The sequence below is a fragment of the Meles meles genome, chromosome 11, assembly GCF_922984935.1.
Source record: "Meles meles chromosome 11, mMelMel3.1 paternal haplotype, whole genome shotgun sequence".
In the NCBI taxonomy this organism is placed as follows: domain Eukaryota; kingdom Metazoa; phylum Chordata; class Mammalia; order Carnivora; family Mustelidae; genus Meles; species Meles meles.
The window spans coordinates 93,452,852-93,477,615 of record NC_060076.1 but is presented as its reverse complement, the minus strand read 5'-3'; the positions used below and the strand labels follow the sequence as shown (position 1 = coordinate 93,477,615).

Sequence of the window (24,764 nt, the reverse complement as noted above, 5' to 3'; positions counted from 1 at the left end):
CATTGAAATGATGACTCAGGACAGAGCTGCTGAAGAGGTGGGAATGGGGGGAGGTTGATTAGGATGCCTACCTTTTTATTTTCACTCATCAGAAAACCTTTGCTCATAACTGTATTTATACCCCTTCTTCCAGTTGCAAACCCTACATATAACACAGTAATTCCAAAGATATTTCCTGATACCTACTCAGTGTCAAGCACCATTATAGACACTAGGCTACATGAGTGAATGAGAAGACAAGGTTACTGCATCCCAGGCATAAGTTCTAGTAATGGGGTGGGAGAACTGAAGACGGGAACAAACAAACATGGAGATAAACAAGACCATTTCTGATGGTTATGAATGCTTCAGTAGAAATGAAACAGGATGATAAGAGAATGATTGGGAGTATGTGGGGGTGGGCATAGATCTGGGATGATAGGGACTGCCTTTCTGAAGAGGTAACATTTAAGCTGAGAGCTCAATGATGAATTAGCCAGTGCTATGAAGAGCAGGTACGGGGACAGAAAAGGGATCTCTCCACAACAGGAAGAGCCAGAGCCTCAGACTTGGCATAGCAAAACAATAGAAAGGCCAAGAGGAATAATAAGAGACAAAACCTGAAGGGCAAAAACAAGCACGATTATAATAGCCATTACCCTCAAGCAGCTGACGGACATATCAACAGATGGTTCTGATACAACTATGATACCATCATAGTTGTAGAGGTCTTGAAGGATGCACTGAATACTCCAAGGAGATAAGGAGGCAGGCTGCACAGAAACAGCTTGATTAGAGATCAAGAGCAATACCAGCGGTCAACTCCAGGGATTTGCGGCTGGCTTGATTTGCCTGGGGCAAAGGGTTCCTTGGGTAAGGAAGTTCAGAAATGAGCCCGGAGGCACAGCTTATCTCCTGACTAGCTCAGGGTTTAAGGAATTTGCACTCTATCCTGAGGTAGGGGAGTGGTGTGTGTGAAAGACTCTGCAGTGGGGTTTTTCCTGGAATTAGTCTATTACAGGACGAAGAGATCCCGGAGCCTGAAAGAATAACAAAACTAGGAAAGTCAAACCTCAAAAAGGTTCTGGAGGGGAAAGAAGGTGATTTCCCTTCATTGAATCATTAGCATGGATTTTCTGGAGGGTATGAGAAAGAAGGGATTGGGTGGCACACTGGTGGTCTAAGGGATGCTTAAGATCCAGCACGGGTTTGTAAACCATGCCAGAAGCTGAATTGTATTTCTTTCCTTTTAAATTTAGTCATGCTACCCCAACATTCCTAATTTGGTCTAGCCAGAGATCACCAAGAATGGGTTTGAGTGCCCTGCAAGGGTCAACTGGCTAAAGACCTTACACAAGATTTGTGTTGGTACACAACATAGCAGGCTCTGAGCTCCCTCTGGACCACCAGGCCATTCATTTGCATTGGCTTCTCACTCTGACATTGACCCTGAGGCCATTAATAATTGTTACTCAATAGAGCCTCTGCTAAATACACACATTCATATTTTTGTTTGCTCCCAATTGTGAGGCAAAAACCAAAGCAATGCTGTTAAATAATGGCTTTGCAATTCAACTATATTAAAATATATCCCAATTGTCCTTGGCATTATTATTATCCAAAGCTTTCCCCTTATTTATTATTAAATATATTATTATTATCATATATAATTACATATGATTATATTACTAAATATAATATTTATAATTGAAAGGACATTTTTGTTCTGACACTGTTGAGCTATTTCTTAGCCATTTATGTTAATACTTCCATTAATTACTATTATTACTATTATTAAGTTCTAATCACCAACCAGGCATCTGACATTTCTAAACACTGAACATAATGTAGTCTTTGTGTTATGCCCAAGTTTTTGCGTCGGAGAGACCACTAAGGAGCCAACACCGATGCAATCACATGAGGGTTTATTTGACATGCTTAAACTTGGGCCCAAGTATACCCGGCACAGTGGAGTAGGGACTTGGACCCCGAACCGGATTACAGTCAGAGTTTTTAAAGGTAGAGTAGGGGTGGACTCAGAGGTGGGTGAGGACAAAGGGGATGATATAAGTCTCTAAGAAATTTTGGAAGCAAGGTCTCCAGGACCTTGAGGGGCTAGCTATTGTTTAGAGAAAGGTTATTTATTACCAATAATAAAAATCTTCTCGTGAGACCCTTTAGATGTATATCAGTGGGCCATATGCTTGGGAATGATTCTCGACACTAAAGGAATTGTTAAAACAGACTTACAGGATCCTGGCTGGACCTGTCGGGGTAGGGGGTCGGTCAGGCTAGGATTGTCCTTAGCAAAACCTCAGGGTGAGGGCAGTTGAGTCCCCAGGGGAGAGCTACTTTGTCTGTTTCAAGGGCTTGTCATTAGGTAAGGAATTTTAATGATTTTCTTCTGCCTCTGTTTCCCACATCAGCTAAACTTGAGGTGGGATGGCCTCAATTTTTTCGGCCTCCACACTTTGTTCAACTAGGTTATAATTACAGATTTTTGTGATACTACAAGAAGAATGAGGAAATTATTATAAGTAAGTTAGGAGAAAAATAAGAAACTAAGGTCTGATTATATGCAAAAACTTAGAGATTAGAATAATGGCAGCCTCACCTGATGTTTTTTCAGTGATTAGGAATAAAGTTGAAGTGAGTTTGATCTCACCCCTATTCCATGTGGACTGTCCATCTTCCCCCAAGACACTGCTGACCCAACCAAAGTAAATCAGGGACTCCCTCTGCTTCACATGGAGTTTAATTCGTGGTATAAAAGAAATAAATATGGGCTCAGAAGTTCTCTGCAGCAGAATGACCCTTCTTGGAAATCACTTTATAATAATAAAATATAATAGTAAAAATACAGTTTATAAGATCATAGTATTAACCATTTTGAAAGTTTTAAATTCATATTTAAATGAGAGAACTGAGGACTAAAATTACAGGCACTAAAATTACAAATAATTTTATGGTATTCCACACAGTTCAGTTTGTGTTTGGGGGTAACACTGAAGGGTTCTTTATGGTCTAGCTACACTTGGTAAAGATTAGAGAAGTGCCCCAAATCTACTCGTAACAGTTTTAATGACAAATACTGGAATTATTGTCAAGATGTTAAAATGAGAAAACCCTTAAAATGGTCTAGTATAAGCACCCATTTTACATTTTCTTAAGAAAATGGAGATCTTTAGTGATTTACCTAAAGTCCCACATCTGGTGATGGTAGTTTGTACTAAAACATTGGTGTTCTGAATCCCTGGCAGTAATCTTTCCAATGCAGCATGCTGCATGACTCTGAAACAACAGTGACAATGAAAGTTAAATTAAAAAAATATATGTTTAAACTATCATATACTCAGCCTCAGAGTCTTAGAAGAGGGAGTTAGAAGGACAGGGGTTAGAAAAGGATGGGGAGAGAGTAGACTCAAATTCCAAAAAGTTATCTACAACCAGTGTAATCTGAAATGAGCAATCTGAAATTCATAATGTATTTTATAGACTTCAACAATATTAATATATACAGGTTCAAATGTGATATTCTAGAGACACTAGCCAGAACCTAGATAGGTTTTCTGCTCCACTATTCTGAGAAAGGAACAAATTCTTCCTAGGAAATATTATTAAACAAAGTCTGTTACTCAGGGGTTGCACTATCTCTTGCCCTTGGAGTGTGTCTGTTCTGTAAGAATACTGGAAATGCTCCTTAGGTTTGGCCTTGTGGATGCCTACAGGAGATTTCAGGAAAACTGCATTCTACCAGCTATCCAGTTTGCAGAAAGTAGTTTCTAGTACTCAGGGATGACTACATACCATCTCTTCTGATTTTTCTACTAGTAACTATGGGTCACTCTTGGAGTTTATGAAGACTGGAGCAGTGCTTGGGTTGCAGGTGTACCAGGAAGTCTAGACTGGCTAGGGGCAGGGGAGGCAGAGAGAGAAAGGCCTAGAAGATAAGGAAAATAAGAAGAGGACCAAAAAAGAGTAGTCTTCATGAAGGGATGGAGATGACTGGAATGTCTCTTACAGTAAATAGCCCAAAAATAGCTGCCAAGGGAGCCGTTGGTTTGGGGAGCTGAGCCCGCCAGGGACCAAAGTCACCTGTGGGATTCTCTTGCAGGCCAGTTATTTTGCTATGCTTATTCTTTTGGTTACTTGGATGATGGTAAGAAGTGTGTCTGGGTAGAACAAATTCATCATAACTACCAATAAAAGTAACTGGAAATCTATATCCCAGTTATAAAGACTCAATGACATTGCTAAGTCTCTGGTTTAGAAGACATTTCTGGTTCACAATTTCTCAGTCCACAAGTGCCATGGGGTTGAATGATGGATTGCTAACCTCAGTTTATTTATTTTTTCTTAGAGGACTTCATCTGTGGCCAGCAGCACTCTGTGGATGTTTCTGCTCTGCCTGGACATGAGGGACAGGCAGACACTGACCCTGAGTTGGTTTTGGCATTTCATTTGGTGTTAGAGGAATAGAGTTCAGGATGTGTCCACATGAAGTCATGTCCTAGGGAGACCTGGCAATCTGGGATTCTGGCTTGGTGAAGGTTTCAAAAAGCTATAAAGAAACAGCTGCTGAATACATGTGCAAGTCAATGGATCAGAGATACCAGTAGACACTGAAATATAATACAGGAAGTCTGTGAAAAGCTGTCAGGATATCAGGGTAACATGACTGGTCTTTGAGGAATACAGGTGACTATTTTTCCTTCTCTTCCTACCATCTCCTCACCATTAATTTACTGCTGATGGAGATCTGACTGGAGTAGAAGGTAGCACCATTTCTATCCACCCAGGTGATTTGAGAAAAAGAAACAGAGAAGGAGAATGCTAGGAACCCAAGATGGATTGAACTACTTGATCATTTTACATCTTCTTAAATTACTCCAGAGAAAAGTTGGCCTCAGGAATGCTTTCTTTTCATCTTCAAGGAATTAAACATTTTGAAAGGATTCCAACTAATGCTCTTTCAAGAACCAGAAACAATAAAAAGACACCTGGGGTTTGAATACAGTTTGTGCCTATGGATGGCTACTTTTTTAAATTCAATAACCATGGACTATGGACAGAGTATAGCACTGACCTTCCAGACAATTTTTTTTTTCTGAACTGGAAGTTTAGGACAAGCCTGACATCTCTGAAACAGCCTGAAAGTCTAAGTAGGCAGGCAAAGGAAGTTCTGTTCAACTTTGATAAGTTCTCTTTAGCAATTCAAGCAGAAATGTCAATTTCCTACTAGGAGTGTTTGAGGGAAAAAAATTTCAAATAGATTCATGGGTCATGGCTTAAATAGTCCATTCTCCCTCCCATTTCTTTTTCCTCAGAGATATTCCCTTTTATCTTTTTTAGCTGTCTCAGTATAAGATCTCCCTGAAGCAAATTTTGCAATAGTGACTTGAGCAAGTCATTTACGTGGCAGGTAATCCCAGAAATGCTGGTGGGGAATTGGTGAAGTAAGATAGGACAGGGAAGAAAACAAGAAAATGAAATCTTACCCAGGAAATTACCTCTGTGAGAAACTTAATCCTGCTGGAGAACTCTGAGAAATGATTTAGAATCCCCTTCACCCCAGAGGTATCTGACCCAAGGAATTAAAAAGCTGGGGTATTTATAACCTACTTTGTAGTTCACTGGTGGAAGGCAGTTCCTGGACCATTATTTCTCTAGCACATAGGGTGTTTAGGCAAGGTGGGTTCTGGAGGTCAGACAAAACTTGTAGGCAAGAGATGCAGGTGCTACAAGCAAACTGAACTCAGTTCAAACTGAAATGAGATGGCCAAGGGAAAGTAGTTGAAAGCAACTCCTATTTTAGTACAGACAGTGTTACTTTAACTACATCTCTAAATAACATTCCAGTGTAGCCAATTCTTAATATTTCCAATTTTTAAAAATATTATTTCCTGATGTAATATGCAAATCATGAGGAATTTGCTTTCAACTCTCCCACCCCACCATCTCCACCACAACTACACATGCTTGCATCCTTCCCCATTGCCCCATTCTTCCAATCTTGTTAGGTGATCATTTCGATTAGATCAGTATTCAGTGTTTGCGTTATAATGATTATGAACACTTTTCACAACTGTGCCATGTAGTAAAATATGATTATTTTTCCTTTCTTGCTTGGATTCCTGCTTTTCTGGAATTAGTAAGTTTTGTTGTTTCATATCTTTAATGTTCTATATATTTATCATTTCCTTGACCATGAACTCTTTGTCAGTTTCTAAATCTCCTCCCAAGACATCCATTTACATTAATTAGTCTATCAGTATCTCCTTCATGAAGAAATTTGGAGACGTCTGACCTGCTCCCACCTGGACTGTTTTCCCTCTACTCAGCTCCTATCCTGAGTTCTCCCTTCATGTATGGCAGGGGTTCCCTTCTCCCTATTTCTGTGTTGCGTCTTTTGTTTCCTATTCCCTATGCTGCACTATCTCATTTGCTGGAACTCATCCTCTTATAGCTCTCTGAAAAAGAGTAAATGGAGGAAGCCTGTTGAAACCTTACCTATCTAAAAATAACTTAATTCTCTTCTGATGCTTGATTGATAGATTGGCTGGGTACAGAATTCCCAGTTGTTAATAATTTTTCATCAAGATTTTTAAAGCATTATCTCATTTTCTTTTTTCTTTTTTTTTTTTTAATTTATTTGGCAGAGAGATCAAAAGTAGGCAGAGAGGCAGGCAGAGAGAGAGAGGAGGAAGCAGGCTCCCTGCTGAGCAGAGAGCCTGATGCAGGACTTGATCCCAAGACCCTGTGATCATGACCTGAGCTGAAGGCAGAGGCTTAACCCACTGAGCCACCCAGGTGCCCCTCTCATTTTCTTTTTGCATTTCTCAGTCTATTTGAGTATCAATACCCTGTGCTGGAAAGCCCTTCTACACAGATCCCCTCTTAACACTGCTTGAGCTCTGACTACACATGCTGAGATGTGTTCCTCAACCTACTCATTCCACTAGCCTGCCTCACTGTGCAGAAGCCAACTTTAACCAGTTAGGCCCACACATCTCTCACTAGGCTACCTTCCCTTCCTTGCCACCCCCAGTGTGGATGCCCTTATTTTTCCTGGCTTTCAACACATCCCTCTGAGCCAACACCAGACACCTCTTTTGTTCTGCCCTTCATAATGGCTTTAGCATGGAATTATTCAAAAAGAGGAGAGAAGCAGATGAAAGAAAGAACTGAATTTTAACATTTGTCATCTACTGTATATACTCAGAATTTTTGAAACAAAATTACTTTTAGATTTTATGCTAATAGTGTTAATTTTATAGACCAGATCCTTTTATTTAGAATTCAGACATAAAGGTTTTCACTAAAGATTATTCAAGTTGTTGGGAGAGAAGTATCCCAGTCTCACTGGGATGTTCACCACAGTGCCAGTGAGCAGAGATCAGGTTTTTATTTTACTTTTTCTTTTTTTAAAGATTCATTTATTTATTTATTTGACAGACAGAAATCACAAGTAGGCAGAGAGGCAGGCAGAGAGAGAGGAGGAAGCAGGCTCCCTGCTGAGCAGAGAGCCGGATGTGGGGCTCCATCCCAGGACCCTGGGATCATGACCTGAGCTGAAGGCAGAGGCTTAACCCACTGAGCCACCAGGTGCCTGAGATCAGGTTTTTAAGGACAAAGCAATCAAGGAACAAAACCTCTAGTAACTAAGGAACCTCCTTCTCAACAGAATAAGACTGAGTCCTGAGCCATCAACCAGTTTCTTTGTTGTTGTTGTTTAAGATTTATTTATCTATTTGATAGAGAGAGCACATGAGGGGACCAGAGGAAGGAGAGGAAGAGAAAGAATCCAAGCAGACTCCCCACTGAGTGCAGAGCCTGATGTGGTGCTCAATCCCACAACCCTGAGATCATGACCCGACTGGAATCCAAGAAACAAGCTCAACTGACTGAGCCACCTACATGTCCCTATCAATGTGTTTCTTTACGAGATGCAGACACTCTCAAGATGTATGCTGGCTCCTGAAATATTTAAATATCTAGTACTCTGCCAGTTAATCAAGAACTTGAGTCTAAACACCAGCATAAAACCAATATATTTTAGAACTCACCAAAATATACTATTAGACTCAATATGCCAGACCATTAGCTTCATGAATTTATTAAATGCATCACATCTCTGCATTTGTAATTACTTGGATAATTCTAGTAGTGTTTACTAGTATATAATTTTAATAGTGTAAATGAAACTATTTTGTTGCCTTAATTCAGGATTTCTTAACCTCAGCAAACTTGGAGCCAGATGATTCTTTGCGGTAGGGGGCTGTTGCATGCATTGTCATTGCATGATGTTTACTAGCATTCCTGGGCTCTATCCACTAGATGCTTATAGCAACCCCCACCCCATCTTGATTGGACAATCAAATATGTCTCCAAATCACCCCTAGTTGAGAATCACCACTTTGAATTTACAGTCCAATAATTTAGACTCTCTTCTGACTTTGTTTGGAATGTATATTTTTTTCCTCAAGAGTGATGAATAACCATTACTTTTTAGCTTTCCAGGTATACAAAATTAACAGACAATTTTTGAAAGATTGCTAGTGAGGCTAGCAGCCTCACTATTTATTTAGTTTTTTTTTTAAGATTTTATTTATTTATTTGACAGAGAGAGAGATCACAAGCAGGTAGAGAGGCAGGCAGAGAGAAGAGGAAGCAGGCTCCCCGCTGAGCAGAGAGCCCGATGCGGGGTTCAATCCCGGGACCCCGGGATCATGACCCAAGCCAAAGGCAGAGGCCTAACCCACTGACCCACCAGGTGCCCCCAGCCTCACTATTTAAATTTAAAAGGTACTTAGCCTATATTACATTTTCACTATTACATGTAACATGATTGTTGGGTGGGAAAAATAAAATCATGTTTACAAAATTTCTCAGGGAACTGTGGTCAGTATCCAGGGGTTAAGAGCCCAAGCTCTGCAGATTGAGTCTCAGTATGAACCTTCATTCCAATGGCTCACCAAACCTGAGCATGTGGCTGAATCTCTGTTCCTCTATCACCTCTCTGGCAGTTTGGTGGTACTAATATTAGCTAGCTCTGAGGGTTGCTGAGGGGGGTAAAATGAAATAATTCAGGCAAAGTGTTTAGCAGATAACAAGCACTCAGTAAATTCCTAATATTATTGTTCTGTGTTTATCGACATTCTCCCAAGTGTATCCCATTGTTTATTGCTATTTTCATTCTACTATACAACTTCATGAGTTCTATTTTACAAAGGAGAAACAGCTGACTGCAAACCTTTCTCTGTTTATCAGTTGATTGTATACCCTATTTGTCAGAAAATAACTATTCATTTTCTATGGACACAATGAACACATTGAGAAATAAAACTAGGGAAAGTGATGTGATCAGGGGCCATATTTGCTTAATGCATTTAGATGATACTTCAGGAAAGAAAAGGTATAAAAATTCAAATAACATTTAGTGGTGCTTTAAACAATTGATATTTACAAAACAAATAAAACTGAAATCAGGGCTATCCTGGAAAACCCAAAATTATCTGAGTTATCTAGACCTGTGGACAAGAAAACCTAAAAGAAAATAGGGTTTTCAAAAATTTTGCCTTTTAGGGAAGTGGTCCTAGGCATTCAAAGCAGCTGGTTATTGGGTTCGATAATCACTCTGGAGGCAAGTAAGAAGGTCTCTTCATTCACTGTAATGAAATGAGCAAATACTCTACAAACACCTAACAGCAGGAAAAGCACCCTCATCAAAAATCAGTAAGTCACTTGTTAGAAACCACTGAATCATAGATTAAGAGAGTTCATAATCCTATAAAGCATACAACTTGCCCTACACTTTTAATCTAATTTTTTCTCCACTGTAGCCAGCTTATTCAGGATGATTCCTTTCATCAAATGCTTTTGGGTATCACTTTTCCCCAAAAAAGAATATAGCCACTTGCATCTATCAGTTAATGTTAACCAAAAAAGTAGAATTAAACAATCCTCACTTCATAAAAAAGTCAATTTACAATTCTGTTCTGTGGGAGGCTATGATAAGGCTTGAGAGGAGGCCCAAACCAGGCCCTGACTTGTGTGTCTCCTTTAAAGTCCGAATAGCCTAACAAAAGGCTTAGGACGGAAAAGTTGAGTTGCACTGAGAAAGGGTCTGTGCTCTGTGCTGTGCGCTCGCCTATGTGACTTCCCACACGTCTACTAGTTAGATGAGAGCAATTTGGGTGGGGTCATAAATTCTTACCTGGTCCTTGCTGTTCCAGCACAGCTCAGAAAAACACTCTCAGGTTTGTTGTTACTTCTTTGTAATTATTATCTGAAGACAAAGACCACTGGCCTTGGAAGATCTGCATTTAGACCTTGAAGTAGTTAATGGGGAAGCCTGGAGGGTTTTATGCATATGTAACAAATTCTTTCATAATTAGCTAATGATGGATACTTCTCTGTAATTATTCCTGTTAGCTATATAATGCCTCGCTGCCCTGAATAAATTCGGCACTGCTGGACATCCTCCTCAGTGCTCCTCCCGCCCCCATCTCTTTGTCTCTTTAGCTTCTTTTCACCATCCTCTTGCCCTCACGTTTCCTGGTCGAGTTTCCTGGTCGATTTGTCGCTTTGGCTGCGACACTGTTCTAACTTGGAGGCATGGGTAGTTCAGTTGATTAAGCATCTGCCTTCAGCTCAGGTCATGATCCCAGGGTCCTCAGTTCAAGTCCTGGATTGGACTCCTTGCTCAGCAGGGAGTCTGCTTGGGATTCTTCTACTCCCTCTGTCCTGCCCCTCCACTTTCTCTCTCTCTCTCAAATAAATAAAAATTCTGTTCAAACTTGCTTCTAGGAAAACAATACTTCTTAAATATCAATAGGATCATATGTACTTCTAAAGCTTTAAAAAGCTATGTTCTAAAGCTATATGTCCTCTCTGACATACCCATGCTTTAAAATTGTTTGAGAAGAGTCTATAAGGATTACTGAGTTGTTTCAAGATTGGTTTATTGAGCCAGAGACAAGTAAATATAAAACATAACTTACTAATCACTTCAAATATGCAAATTATAAGTGACATTTGATGTCCCTGCAGAATAAAAGATTAATGTTGAAAATCAAGTAGGAAGGAATAAAGTATGATTATTTGGGTTCAATAGTCATGACTGAACATCTTTGTATTAATTTTTCACATGTGTTCCAAGAATATAAATTGAAGTAATTAACATGTTTCTATAAAACACTGGCTAGAACCTTAGACAAGTTCCAGAATACATTCCCCTTTCTGTACTTACACATCTGTTTTCCACCGTATTAGCATATCCTTATTGTAAGGGCCTATTTAGCCAGAGTGGCCCCACCTCGGTTGAATAGTCATTTTGTTGTTTATGCAGTAAAACTTAAATTGACCCTGCCCGCCCCAGAGGAACTTATTTAAAAGCAAGTCTGGGAAACCAGTCCCAGGTAACAGCCAAAATACAAGGGTGGGTTAGGTCAGGTGGAGACATTCGATCAGTGGGGCCGCAGACTGTCTCCTAGCTACCAAGGTGATAGGCTAGTTTCCATAGCTACTGTGGGGTGAATTGTAATTCAATTAGCCACCTGTGTGTGGCCAGGCCCAACCACAGGGCCTTGGCTCAATAGTCAGGAAAGCAGGGAGGGGTCGTCCTCTCTGTAAGGGGCGGGCCGACCAGTCTGTTTGACAGTCGGTCTGGTTCTTGATGCTTGGCACGAAATAAAGCTTTGCTTGACCTTCGCTTTGTATCAGTCTCGCTCCTTTGACCATGGACCAATTATTGGGGGACCCAACACTTATGATACTGACATTAGCTCTTTACAAGACATTTAAAGTACTGCATAACCCATTTATACTAAGGACTGATATATTTAGGAATTCTAACTTTATTGATATCTTCAGGGTTGTGTAAGTAACAAATGAAATGGTGTAATTCCTAAAATCTTTCACCAGAGCCTTTTCACCAGTGGCTACATAGTGGTTTGTCAACTGTTTGGCACACTGTAGACACAACTAGAGATATTTAAAAATACTGATGCCTGGTTCTCACACCAGGATATACTGATTTGATTGTTTTGCATGCAACACATTAGGATTTCTTAAATCTCCCAGGCAATTCTTCTGTGCTGCAACGTTAGGGAAACTTTGGGCTAGAATAAAGGCCCAGGTTGGGAGTGGGAGCCACAGGCCTTAGGCCTTCGGTGAATCTGAAGGACCATTTATCTTAATGAGAACATCATCCTAGATAACGTGAGTAAGTAGTACCCTGGGGCAAGTGTTAAACAATAGCCCAAGAGTTTGTAAAAAACGTGCAGATGAGTTAATGGGGTCACATTCTATCAAGCCAAATGCTAAGTACCAAAGACTTTCTCTTTATTTTAATTTCTCACTTATTGGGTCAGAGTATCTATGCTTACTAAAATCTATTTTAGAGCAATGGGTGCAATGGGTAATTTAGCCAAAACAACAGTCTTAGTGGTTAAAGTAAGACATACCTATTTGTTCTCTGATTTCATATGTAGTAACCTCCAAGGATTATAGCAGGTACCATGTTAATATGTAGTAGGACCCCCAGGTATACCTACAATTTGAGTCTAGTATTATGTCCAATTGGTAGCAATTGGTAGATTTCAGCAGATGTTAAAATTAATTCAGAATCTATGCTGTAGAGATTCAAGAGCCAATAAATAGGTCTTTATCTCTTGCTATTTACATTATTTTAGTAAATTTTGGACTTTCAGTTGGGTCTAACTGTGGGTCTTTGTTTCAGGGTTTTTTGTTTTGTTTTGTTTTTTTCCTTTCCCCATGGCCAGGTTTGTTTGTTTGTTTGTTCTTTCCTTCATTTTCTTTCTTTCTCTCTCTCCCTTTTTTGGTTGGCCACTAAATATAATTTGAGGGTGTGTGGGGGGGTCCTCTCTACCCTATGCTTATTTATTTCTTCCTTCAGAGTTTCAAATCAGTATCATGAGGTTTAGGGGCCACCCCCATGGCAATGGTTGCTTACAGGGTTTAAGGAAGCTTGAACTAACTCCTTTGCTGTGCCACAGGGATGCCACAGGTGTTTTTCCCTGTAGCCCCGAGGATCGGGATCTTTGTTGTGAAGGAAGCATAGGCAGCAGCAGCAGAAGAGTACTTACAGGTCCTGCTGTGCTGTCTGCTGTTAAGTATAGGAATCACAGCACCCCAGCTCTTGCCTTTCTTTCCTGTCTCTCTCTCGCTCTCTGTATATAATTTCTCTCAAAATATTTCACATTTCTAACTACAGAAAGTCATGGCTTTTAGTTTCTCTTTTGATCCAATTACCCATTGTACAGGTGGTTATGGGAAAAGTTCAGAAGCATAGCAGCTAGCCTTACAGGCAACCACCTTTTCCTCCAGGGAATACCAGTCAATCTCCCTAGGCTCCGGGTCCACATATGATACATTTTGTCTATGGTCCATGTGGGAGTCATCAAGCTCCATCATCGCCAGATTAGCCCTTTGGTATGCTGGTAATCAGCAACACTAAGCAAAATCCAAGTACATTGGCAGGAGCTTGTACCAAATGCTCCTTCCCTTTTTCTTTTCTCATTAGTACCTGGCCATAGACCTGCAACTGAGGTGTTATTCTTAATTCTTCCCAGGATAGTAGTCTCCTTTTCCACAAAACTCAGAGAGGGCCAACTCTGAGCCTATCTCAGGGGTGCACAATCACAAACAATATCCACATGGCTACCCCCAAGCTGCGAGGGATGGTCACCAGGCTAGATGCAGTGACCACATTGTTCTAGCTGGACCCTAGTGGGACTCAAGAGCCAAACAGTTAAAGTTAGTTGTGTCTGCCTTTACAAGTAGGAGACTCAGAGACCATCTGCCAAACACAGGCCAAACCCAACAATATGTCAAACTTGGTGTAATCAATTAACAACAATTCTTGTCTTGAGGATGAGAACATTTTAGGGTGGGAAGAGAAGGCAATATTGACAAAGACAAAAAGTGTACCCAAAATATGAGCCTGCAGCAGTTGGTAGCTCCGTCTCAGGAGGCCTTTGCCATGTCATCAAACCAGTTAGTTAGCCAAGAGGAGTTAATTAAAGCTGACCAGGTGTCCTTGGTCATGAATAGGCCACCTTGTCTATGACCCAAATATTTTAAACTGCCCTCTATTCACCCCATTGGTGAGGGAGGAAATTCTGCCTAAGATTATAGGGATGGCCACATACAACACTGGACACCAACACTGGACATATGAGACTGGCAGCAGTTTATTAATCACATACACTCGCAGCTCAGGGTAGGACACTGCATGGCTAAATGGGAGCTGCACTCAGAACAGAGTGAACAACCAGGGGCTCTATAAGGAAGGCCTTGCAGAAGCAAGAGGGTGAGGTTATTGTGAGAGAAGGTCGTTCCTGTGAGAGAATGTGACTGGCTTCTTTGAATGATTCCATGAGGGGCAGGAAAATGAGGGATAAACAAGAACTGTGCCTGGTCCTCTTGAGTAGAGTTGTTTGGCTAGGAGAGCTGGACTCCACTGGGCAAGCAAGTAGGGTGGGGAACTTATGGTTGGGCTGTTTAAGTCTCTCCCTGTTACACCAGATGTCAATGCAGCATATAATGTTGAGCCTTAATTTTTGACCCAATATATCAACATTCATGGTGAGCAATAACGTATTTGGGGACCTATTATTGACTGCCTACTACATGACAAGCATGTATCCTTAGTGAAAAAACTAAGATCCCTGCTCACAAGAAGTATCCATCCAGTGGCATAATTCTTTCTGAACATCCCCTTAGCACATCTATTGTTATTTGAGGAGAAATAAGAAAATATTGAAGGTATTTATCTTTTCTAACCTCTTAGCCAAGAGAGTTCCCAAAGGTTTGCTAGTAAGAGAACTTTCTTAAGATCCTAATTTTCCTTCATTTTTTGTTTCAGTCTTCTTCATAAAACAGCATGATAACCTGAAGTGAAAGCACAAACATCTAGAGTGGTCCCAAGGATGTTGAAGAGATATACAGTCAGCACCCATTTCTGATCACTATGTTTAAAAAAAAGATACAAGGGTTTACCTCTCCTCCTCCAGATCCCAATGAAATGATGGAAGAAATAGACAAAGAAAAATAGACCTGAAGCAACACTAATTATCCTGGGAACTGAGTGGGACTGTTGCTATTGACACATCAGTGAAAACAGTGAGAATTTGCTACAAAATGTAAAGCTGCTAGAGAGACATTAGTGGTGAAATAAAAAGAGCAGAGTCTCATGTCTTTAAAAAAGTGAGTTTCTTTTAGAACCACAGGCTGACCCCAACTGGATGGAGTAGAAGCCGGAAGGTGGTGGGTAGGAGACCAGGAGCAAGGGAATTCAGTAAGGCACTGTAGAACCTCAGAGGTTGTCAGCTACTTGGGACAAAGTTCTGTGAAATGGAGATCTAACCCAGAAGAACAAGGGCAGTTCCCAGGAAATTTACAGCCTAGATAGGACAAAGATAAAGCACCAGACACAAAAAGCAATTCCACAGAACCTGCCCTTGCCACATCTTCCTTGACCACATCTTCCACAAAATCCCTGGAAGTAGGTCTCCTGGTCCCAGAAAGTACATTCACCGCTCCTTACATAACTAGTTTTTAAGAGGTACAAAGATAATTTGTGGTAAACCATCCTGTAAAAGCAATCAAATGATTACTTCAATCTAAAATAACTAAGTCAAGTGCTACTGAATTATGACTAAAGCCCTCATGAGAAATAAATGAATGTTAAGCTTGTTTCTCATATAAAAAACTAATCCACTTATACATATATTTATCAATTAGGATTGTGTTCTCTGTAAATAGCAAAACAGAACAAAACAAAACCCTGTAATGGGAGCTTTAAACCAGCCTAGGGAGTAAGCCATCAATACTGCTTAGCATCTGAATGAAACCAGCACTCATACTTCTCTAGTCCTGCTTGATATACAGGTCTTCCTCCTTAAGCTTTTCACCTCTTGGTCCCAAGATGGCTTCTGCACCTCTGAATCTCAATGTGTACTTTAGGCAGGAAAAGAAGAAGGTTTAGTGCCTGGATCAGAAAAGCAGAGGCTTTGCCAGAAACTTCCACATGTGTGCTTATGTTATCCTGGCCAGAACTGTGATACATGGATTCTGCTACCAGCAAGAAACTTGGGAAATCATTTCTACAATGCACGGCCTAGAGAATTAATCTATAGATTCACTTACCCCTTTGTACCTAAAATGACTGTCTTAAAGGCATTAATGTTTATCTATTAATCTTCACCATGCAGATTAATTCCAGTTGGGGCTGGATACAGTAGAAGCAAAGAAAGGGAGCTTTGGAACCCAGTAGACATGGGTAGGAATTGTTGCTCCAGCATTTACCAGACATGTATATGGCATATATTTGGTTTTTCTCTTTTAAAAGGTTACTTTGTGGGGTGCCTGAGTCAGTGGGTTAATAAGCCTCTGCCTTCAGCTCAGGTCAGGATCTCAGGATCCTGGGATCGAGCCCCACATCAGGATCTCTGTTTAGTGGGGAGCCTGCTTCCCCCCGCCTCTCTGCCTGCCTCTCTGCCTACTTGTGATCTCTGTCAAATAAATAAAATCTTTTAAAAGGTTTCTTTGGGTTCTGTTGTTGTTTAACAACATGAAATGCCTTTTAGTTGTGCCTACAAAGCCTATGAAGCCTGCACTTGTCTATTACTTTTTTTTTTAAATATTTTATTTATTTGACAGAGAGAAATCACAACTAGGCAGAGAGGCAGGCAGAGAGAGAAGGAGAAGGAGAAGCAGGCTCCCCACAGAGCAGAGAGCCTGATGAGGGGCTCAATCCCAGGACCCTGGGATCATGACCTGAGCCGAAGGCAGAGGCTTTAACCCACTGAGCCACCCAGGCGCCCCTTGTATGTTACTCTTAACAGTAGGGTAAGCCCACATCTGGCAACAGTGCTAAACAGTTGAACAAGTATTTGAGTACTCGCAACTTGTTTTTTCTCTCTATAAAATGGGAAAATGGCCATTTCACAGGACGGCTAGGAGGAGTCTATAAGACTACATATGTAGAGGGCCTGGGTGGCTCAGGTGGTGATCTCAGGGTCCTGGGATCGAGCACTACATAGGGCTCTCTGCTCTGCAGGGAGCCTGCTTCCCCCTCTCTCTGCCTGCTTCTCTGCCTACTTGTGATCTCTCTGTCAAATAAATAAATCTTAAAAAAAAAAAAGACTATAGAGGTAGAGTAAAAATCCCCCTGTTGACTGAAAGAAAACCAACATTAAAGCAGGCTGCTAAATGCTTTTGTCTGTTGTTCTACTGAGGACTATAGCCAAGGATACAGTCTTTCCGACTGCTCTGCAGAATTGCCCTGAAGCTTATTAGATACAGGGGATTATGTTTGCAAAAGAAAGGGGTATGCGTGCTCGGAAGCCGTTCTCCAAGTCACAAGCACAAAGACAAGTCACAAGGTATAATTTGCTATGGTTGTAACAATTAAGGTTTTCTGATTTCTACACAGACATGTGAAAGACCCTTAGGTCATCTTAATACATGTTCCTATCATATCTGATTGTTTAAAAATTTTGCTTGCATGTCCCTGCTTAACTGGTTTTCTGGTTTTTCCTGTATGATTTCTCCTGGAGGTCCTTTGAGATGGTCAAAGGAGGCTGATTATCAGTCTCCTACTGTAGTTTTAGTGCAACCACCGACTGCCCCCAGAAACTTATATTTTACACAAGCGATTACTTTGGAGGGCAGCCTTGCAAATGGATTATTTTTTGCAATGACTACGAACCCACAAAAAAAAAAACCCTTCAAACCTCAGTTTTAAGAAGCCTCTCCCAAACTGCTTATCTTAGCAAAAACCTGTGTAAAAGCACTACCTCTGACCCTCTCATAGTTTTGGTCAGGGTTGTTTTTTTTTGTTTTTGTTTTCCTTTTCTTTTGTTATTATTGTTGTTTTAATTACGCAATGCTTAGTATTTGGGTCCTGTTGCAATTAGCAGCATTCTAGAAATCAGAATTATTCTAGCCCATGTTGTACTTGTGATTGTTCAGTTATTACTTTAACCAAAGCTACCCTAACTTCCTCCATGTCTCTAATTTACCTGGTAGAACTGAGGTAATCTGCATATATTATGAATACAAGCAAAAAATTATTGGAAAAAATGGACTTATTTACACTTAAAAGTTAATGTCCATCTAGAAAGATTGTTCAATGAGCATATTATCTCAAACTGTTAAATCAGGAGCTGTTAAAAATTACCTCACTAAATACAATAAACACAGAATACAGTAAAATATAAATGAATAAATAAACATGATGTCTGTGCTGTAGCCTGTATTACCAAAATATCCTTTCTAGAATTGTGGGATTTTTGGGGGGGGGGGGTGTTGTTTCTGTGTATGTGTGTGTGTGTGTGTGTTCTCTCCAGTCTCGAGGGATATAGAAACAATACAACCTAAAATTAAGATATTCAAAAAACTGGTTACAATCAAACTATCTCCCAGATAGTTTGGGAGATAGTAGAGAAAATCAGTAGAGAAAGTGCACTGTAACTTAAGATATTGTACAAGCTTAAGGTGATGCATTGAGAATTTTAACATTTTTACCAGGATTAGATAAAAGTCATCAGTTCTCTCTGTTAATTTATCTTTTCATTCATTATATCTTTATGGGTTGATATACCAGACACTATACTAATAACTTATTTAGATTAGATTATGCAACAAATGTTCATGATGGAAAACTGAATTTGAGATAATATGGGTGATTTCAATTTTATTTTTCTTGATATAATTTATTGTAAGGGCAATGCCTAACTTTATAATAAAGGAAAACTTCAAATATTTACTAACTTTACCTAAGTATACAAAATAGTTTAAGGGAAAAAAAGAAAAAATATATATATATAACTGTAAAGGGTCCAAGAACAGAAAGATGGGTAAAGGGAGGAAAGTTGTTAAGGGTGAAAGGCGGGAGATAATAGGGGGCAGGAGTGGGGGGAAGAATCCCAAGGAGGTGGGTGGAGAAAGGGGTGGAGCTTGGACAATTGACTCAGGTCTAAGTGGTCGCCCAAGGGCTATAAAAGCTTGGTGAAACCTGGTTAGGACAGCAGGCTGAAGTCCAGGATTCGAACACAGGCGGAGCTGGTGGGAGACAGGGGCTTCAGTCCTACAGGAAAAAACGCCCAGAACAGAAACGATTTGGTCCAACATGCAGCACCTGCACTTGTCCTACCTGCTAAATGTTTGGCTCTTACTACTGAGCCAGCTTCCCAGAGAGATCCCAGCCCAGAACGATGACGAGATAATTAAGGCTTGCAGCCGTGAGTTAGTCCGCCTACGTATCCGGATCTGCGGCTCCGTCTCCTGGGGGGAAAGGGCTCACCAGCAAGTGCGGGAACCTCGGCAGGCATCAGAACCACTTGCAGGTGAGTGCCCCTGCTGCCCCCCCACCCCCCACCCCCACCGCCTATGTACTTCCAATTACTGGTTGAGGGCACCACCAACCATTTAGAAAGGCACCGGCACTCCCTGGCTCCAGAGCGCTTGGGCTTCGCGCGGTTAGCCTTGACTCTGAGGCTGTGATGCCTAAAAGTTTGTGGAGTTTTCCTTTGTAATTGCTTTTCTAGTAAGTTCTCACTGGGGAGCTCACCAGAGGGAGAAAAAGCGGGAACAACAAAGGTCTCTCCTGAGGGGCACTTGGAGCCCTTCACCTCCTGGCAATCTGATGATCTGGATGGGGAAAGGGGGGACCACAAAGGATATACTGGTTGCCCAAAGACCCGATCGAGGTGGGACCCATTCAGGTTGGACCAGAGTCAAGTCCATGGGCCTGGGAGAGAGCATGCTGGGGGGGCTGGAGCAACTGGACAGAACATCTCAACTTGAGAGGGCTGGAGGTGGTCAAGTGTGCACTGGTTTGAGTGCCAGAGGACATGGGGCAGAGCTCAGAGACCACTGAGGATCCTGCAGTGGTAAACATGAAGGGGCTCACTAATGAATGACTCTACTCCGTTGCAAAAAGGCTGTGCTGTGGCCCACACCATCAAAAATTTCCTTTTAATTTTACTTTTATTTGTAAAGGTCACCAAAGGGGAGAGCCTAGCCTCCCACCCTCTTTGTCCTGGACCTTTAAGTTCATTGGTGCAGTAAGGGAATGAAGAAAGAAAAAGGCCTAATCTACAGGAGAAACTGAAGAGGGCCTAGAGTCAAGGAAAGTTTGCCCAAGGGAAGTTTTCAGCTGAAAACCTGATTGATGCTTCTTCAAGCATTTGGAAGCTGCAGTAGATTTTCTTTAAAAGCAAGCCCCAGAATTGAGGACAGCTCAAATCCGAAATGGTTTAAAAAACAAAACAAAACAAAAACAACTTTATTAGTAATAAACTATTTATAAAGATAAACTGGAAGTTAAGTTTAAGTAGCAATGCAAACTTTCACAAACTACTCTAAGCAGTGTAATGGGTCATACTAAATTCAGAAAATGCAAGCTCAGTTATGAATAACTTAGTATTCTATATTTCACAACATATATTCAGTCTAATAAATCACAACTATATTTTATAGCCTGTCTATCCTGTATATAAGACTCTCAGATAAAATTACGGTGCACACTAACCATAATTTGCTTCTCTTTTATGGGATTTAAAACATGATTATAAAGTTATTCACTTTACTTTTCTATACTGTTGGTCAGAGACTGATTTATTTAATGCAAGTTCTTACAGAATTCTTAAATAATATTAGAAGAGTACTACAAAGTTCAGGGATTTACTGATTCAAATTTGGGATAACCAGATTGCATTGTGTTGCCTTTGTTAATTCACTTTTTCTGAATAAATAAAATATGCTCATATTAAAGACTAAAACATATATAAATAAGAAAAATGAGAAACACAGATATTATAGACTTTGAAAAAATTCGTGAATTTAATGAGAAAATTTAAAAAAATCTGTTTTAATGAGGAATTGGAAAGCAATGTTAATGAGATATGTAGGGGCACCTGGATTGCTCAATGGGTAGAGCATGTGACTCTTGATCTCAGGGTTGTATGTTTGAGCCCCACTTGGTTGCCGAGATTACTTAAAACCTTAAAAAAATTTTTTTTTGGAGATATGTATGTATATCTCCTGATTTTCACTTAACATATTGTGAGCAGTTTCTCACGTTGTCTCCAAAAATAGAATTTAAAACTTCCTTAAAGTATTCTATATCATAAATCTATCATATGTATATATATATTTAACCATTCTTAGTGGACATTTAGGTTGTTTCCAAATTGTTGCTTAAAAATGGATTTTCTGAGCACATTTATATATAGCTATTTAGCCAGATTTCTATTTCTGTAGGAATATTGTGATTTCATAGTATTTTCAGAGAACTCTCTTAATTGCTACCCACTACATAATTTAATTGGAAATAACCTAACATGATACTGCCTGCAAGTGAAGATTAAGAAAAATGTTTAACTTACTAGTTAAGAATTTTTTGGAAGTATATGTCAATAATTTGTGATTCATAAGTTTAAAACCTTTATTGTTAGTTTTGTTTTCATATTATTAAATTGTTAACTAGCCATTTTTTCCTGCAATGTGTGCATAAATAACACTCATTGAACCCCTTTTAAAAAAATGAGAGACAGATATTTTTAACTAAAAGAGGTCTCTGGTAGTGAAATTTTAGTCCAAAATACAGTGGTTAAGAGATGTTTGTGTGATTTCAAGTCGATTCCGATATTATCTTTTATTTAGACTTGAGAAGGTAAAGTTGCTGTTGATTGCAAAATGTTTCAAGATAAGTTAAAAAAACACTTTTAATAAAAGTGCAACACAGGCAACAAAAGCAAAAGTAGAAAAGTGGAACTATATTAAACTAAAAACTTCTGCAGAGCAAAGGAAATAACCAGAGTGAAAAGGCAGGTTATGGAATAGGAGAAAACATTTGCATATCATATACCTGGTAAGGGCTTAATTTCCAACATACATAAGGAACTCCTACAACTCAATAGCAAAAAAGGTAATAACCCAGTTAAAACATGGGCTGAAGACTTGAATAGACATTTTTGCATAGAAGACATGCAATGGCCAACAGGTATAAGAAAAGAAGCTCTATGTCAGTCATCAGGGAAATGGAAATCAAAACCACAATGGTAGGGGCGCCTGGGTGGCTCAGTGGTTAGGTGTCTGTCTTTGGCTGGGGTCATGATCTCAGGGTCCTAGGATCGAGCCCTGTATCCGGATCTCTATTCAGCGGGAAGCCTGCTCCCCACCCCCCTTTCTCTCTGCCTGCCTCTATGCCTACTTGTGATCTCTCTCTCTCTGTCGAATAAATAAATAAAGTCTTTGGAGGGGGGGGGATCACAATGGTATCACTTCATAGCTGTCAGGATAGTTACTATAAAAAAAAAGAGACAGGTGCCCGGGTGGCTCAAGTCAGTTAAGTAACCCACTTTTGACTTTGGCTCAGGTCATGATCTCAGGGTTGTGAGATCAGCCTCCATGCTAGGCATGGAGTCTGCTTGAGATTCTCTCTCTCCTCTTTCTCTGCTTCTCCCCCCCTTAAAGACAAGTGTTGTTCAGGATGTGGAAAAATTAGAACCCTTGTATACTGTTGGCGGGAAGGCATAGCAAAATGGTGCAGCACTATAGGAAACACTATGGAGATTGCTCAAAAAAAAAGAACAACAAAAAAAACAGAATTACCACATGATCAAGCAATCCCACTTCTGCATCTAAAATAAATGAAATCATGGTCTTGAAGAGATATGGTCACTCCCACATTCATTGCAACACTATTCACAATAGCCAAGATGTCAAAACACCTTATATGTCGATCTACAGATGAAAAAGAATGCCAAGAAACACAGCCTCTGAATAAACACAACAGAAGCTACAACTGTTTTTGCCTAATTAACTGGCTTTAAGTACATGGAAAGTTACTATTAGCTTTTCTGTGCATTCAGTAAGGCCCCAACTATAGGAGATTTAAATTAGAGCAGAGGGAATTTTATGAAGAGGCTGAATTAAACTTAGGATATCTTACTGAAAGAAAATGAGCAAAAACTTCTGACAACTAAAAATGGTATAAATTCTCATCTGTCAGTTTAGAACTTGAATGAGAAAGAGCATTAGGAGGAAAGATAAAGTATTAGCTTATTTTTTATTGGAAGTAAATACGCCGGGGAAAAATGAACTGTTAAATAGATGAGTGAGGGATGTCAAAGACTGGTTATCTCCTGACATTTAGTTCAGAGCAGTTGAAGATTCTGCCTTTTAAACTTCATCCTGAAGCAGTAATTCGCTACCATGGAATATTAGATAGGATTACTATAAGAACTCAGAAATTAGTCACAGAAGAGAATTACCAGTAAGAAAAATTCATCTGTGGTCAAACTGAGTGTTTTCAATGACCAAGATGCCTTCAGAAATCAGGAAGAGTCAAAACTGCCATAGAAAGTATTAAGGGGACATGAAGAAAGATGACAGAAGGTCTGTGGAATAAAGCAGAATCTTGGTGATGGCTATAGTAATTTCAGCCACCCAGCTATAATACTCTAAGCTGTTTAATCAGGATATTTGTTGGTTCTGTCTTGATGTTTAATTCTATTAAGACAATGCTTTTTTTTATGTCTATGCAAAAATCCCCCCCACCGATGTTCCTTGATTTGAGTATTTTTCTCTCTTCCTGTTCCCCTTTTAGAAGTCCTGCCATCCTCCATCATCCATACGAAAACCTTAAATACAATGGTGGAACACACTCCTAACTTGTCACAGGAGCTGAAGGCAGCATTGTCTGACAGGCAGCCATCATTAAGATATCTACGACTTGAAATGGAAAATTCAAATCTTAATTTGGAAGAATTGAAGAAAGCTGTTCTTAGTGGACAAAATGAAGCTGAAGACAAAAGTCTTTCAGAAATAGAAAACTCAGGCTTAGATAAACATTCCCGAAAAAAGAGACAGTCTTATGTACACTTAAGTGATAAGTGTTGTAATATAGGTTGTACCAGAAAAGAGCTTGCTGCACTATGCTGAGATGAAAGTATTGTGTATTCATCTAGTACTCACATGATTCTTGATGACACATTCAGTGATGGCTCTGTCACCCCACTGATTATTAAAATATGAGAAATCATCACTTAATGTTCGGGCTTTTCATTTGGTGTGTAACAAAATATTCCTCACCTTACTACAGTTTCTGCTAATAATACTTTTTATTCCAAAAAATAGTTTTGCCTTCTTATTAATGGTATAATTGCTACTGCTTTTTTAATGTTGTTAAAGTGATGCAATCTTTATCATTGTGACCACACACAATAACTCAAAAATTTTTTTTACACAATAGCTTAGTAAAACATTTTACTTTGCACTACTGAGAAAGGATAAACCTATCTTTAAAATTTGTATTTGATAAATTATAACCTGTCACCCACTTTTTTTATCCAGACCGAATACACAAATGTTATTTCACTACTTAATATTAAACACATTAATAGCAAGAGATAAAAATAACTTACATAATGCCTAACACCAGGTACACGAAATGGATCAAAATTTTTTTATTAAAATTAATTCATATTGGATATATCAAAAGTCACAAAACTTGGACTTTTCTAATAGATTTTAAAAGATTTTGTGCCTTATTGGAGTATTAATTGCAAATAACCAGATTGGACACTAAATCCATTTAATTGAGTTGGGGCCATATAAACTCAAGTATTTTTCAAACTAGGCTCTTCTAATTCTACCAACTAAGACACGCAAATTTTTTTTTAAGGAGAAATACATATTTAGAAGAGAATAAACAATTGAGTGTCATATATTACAGAAGAACTGATGTA

General features: G+C 39.6%; 1 protein-coding gene across 3 annotated transcripts in view; it reads left to right on the top strand.

Annotated features, from left to right (window-relative positions):
• PLGRKT (plasminogen receptor with a C-terminal lysine) overlaps window positions 1–23,995 on the top strand; it is an 82,950-nt gene extending 58,955 nt beyond the window's left edge. For 2 of the 3 annotated variants that reach the window (XM_046023799.1, XM_046023802.1), the window contains one exon: window positions 23,624–23,995. In XM_046023799.1, coding sequence (XP_045879755.1) covers window positions 23,624–23,958 — 335 coding nt within the window. In that variant the 3' untranslated portion in view covers window positions 23,959–23,995. Of the gene's footprint in view, window positions 1–19,102; window positions 19,356–23,623 lie in introns of those variants that run through there. The other variant, XM_046023800.1, reaches the window with a different exon arrangement.
• Window positions 23,996–24,764: the final 769 nt, after the last annotated feature.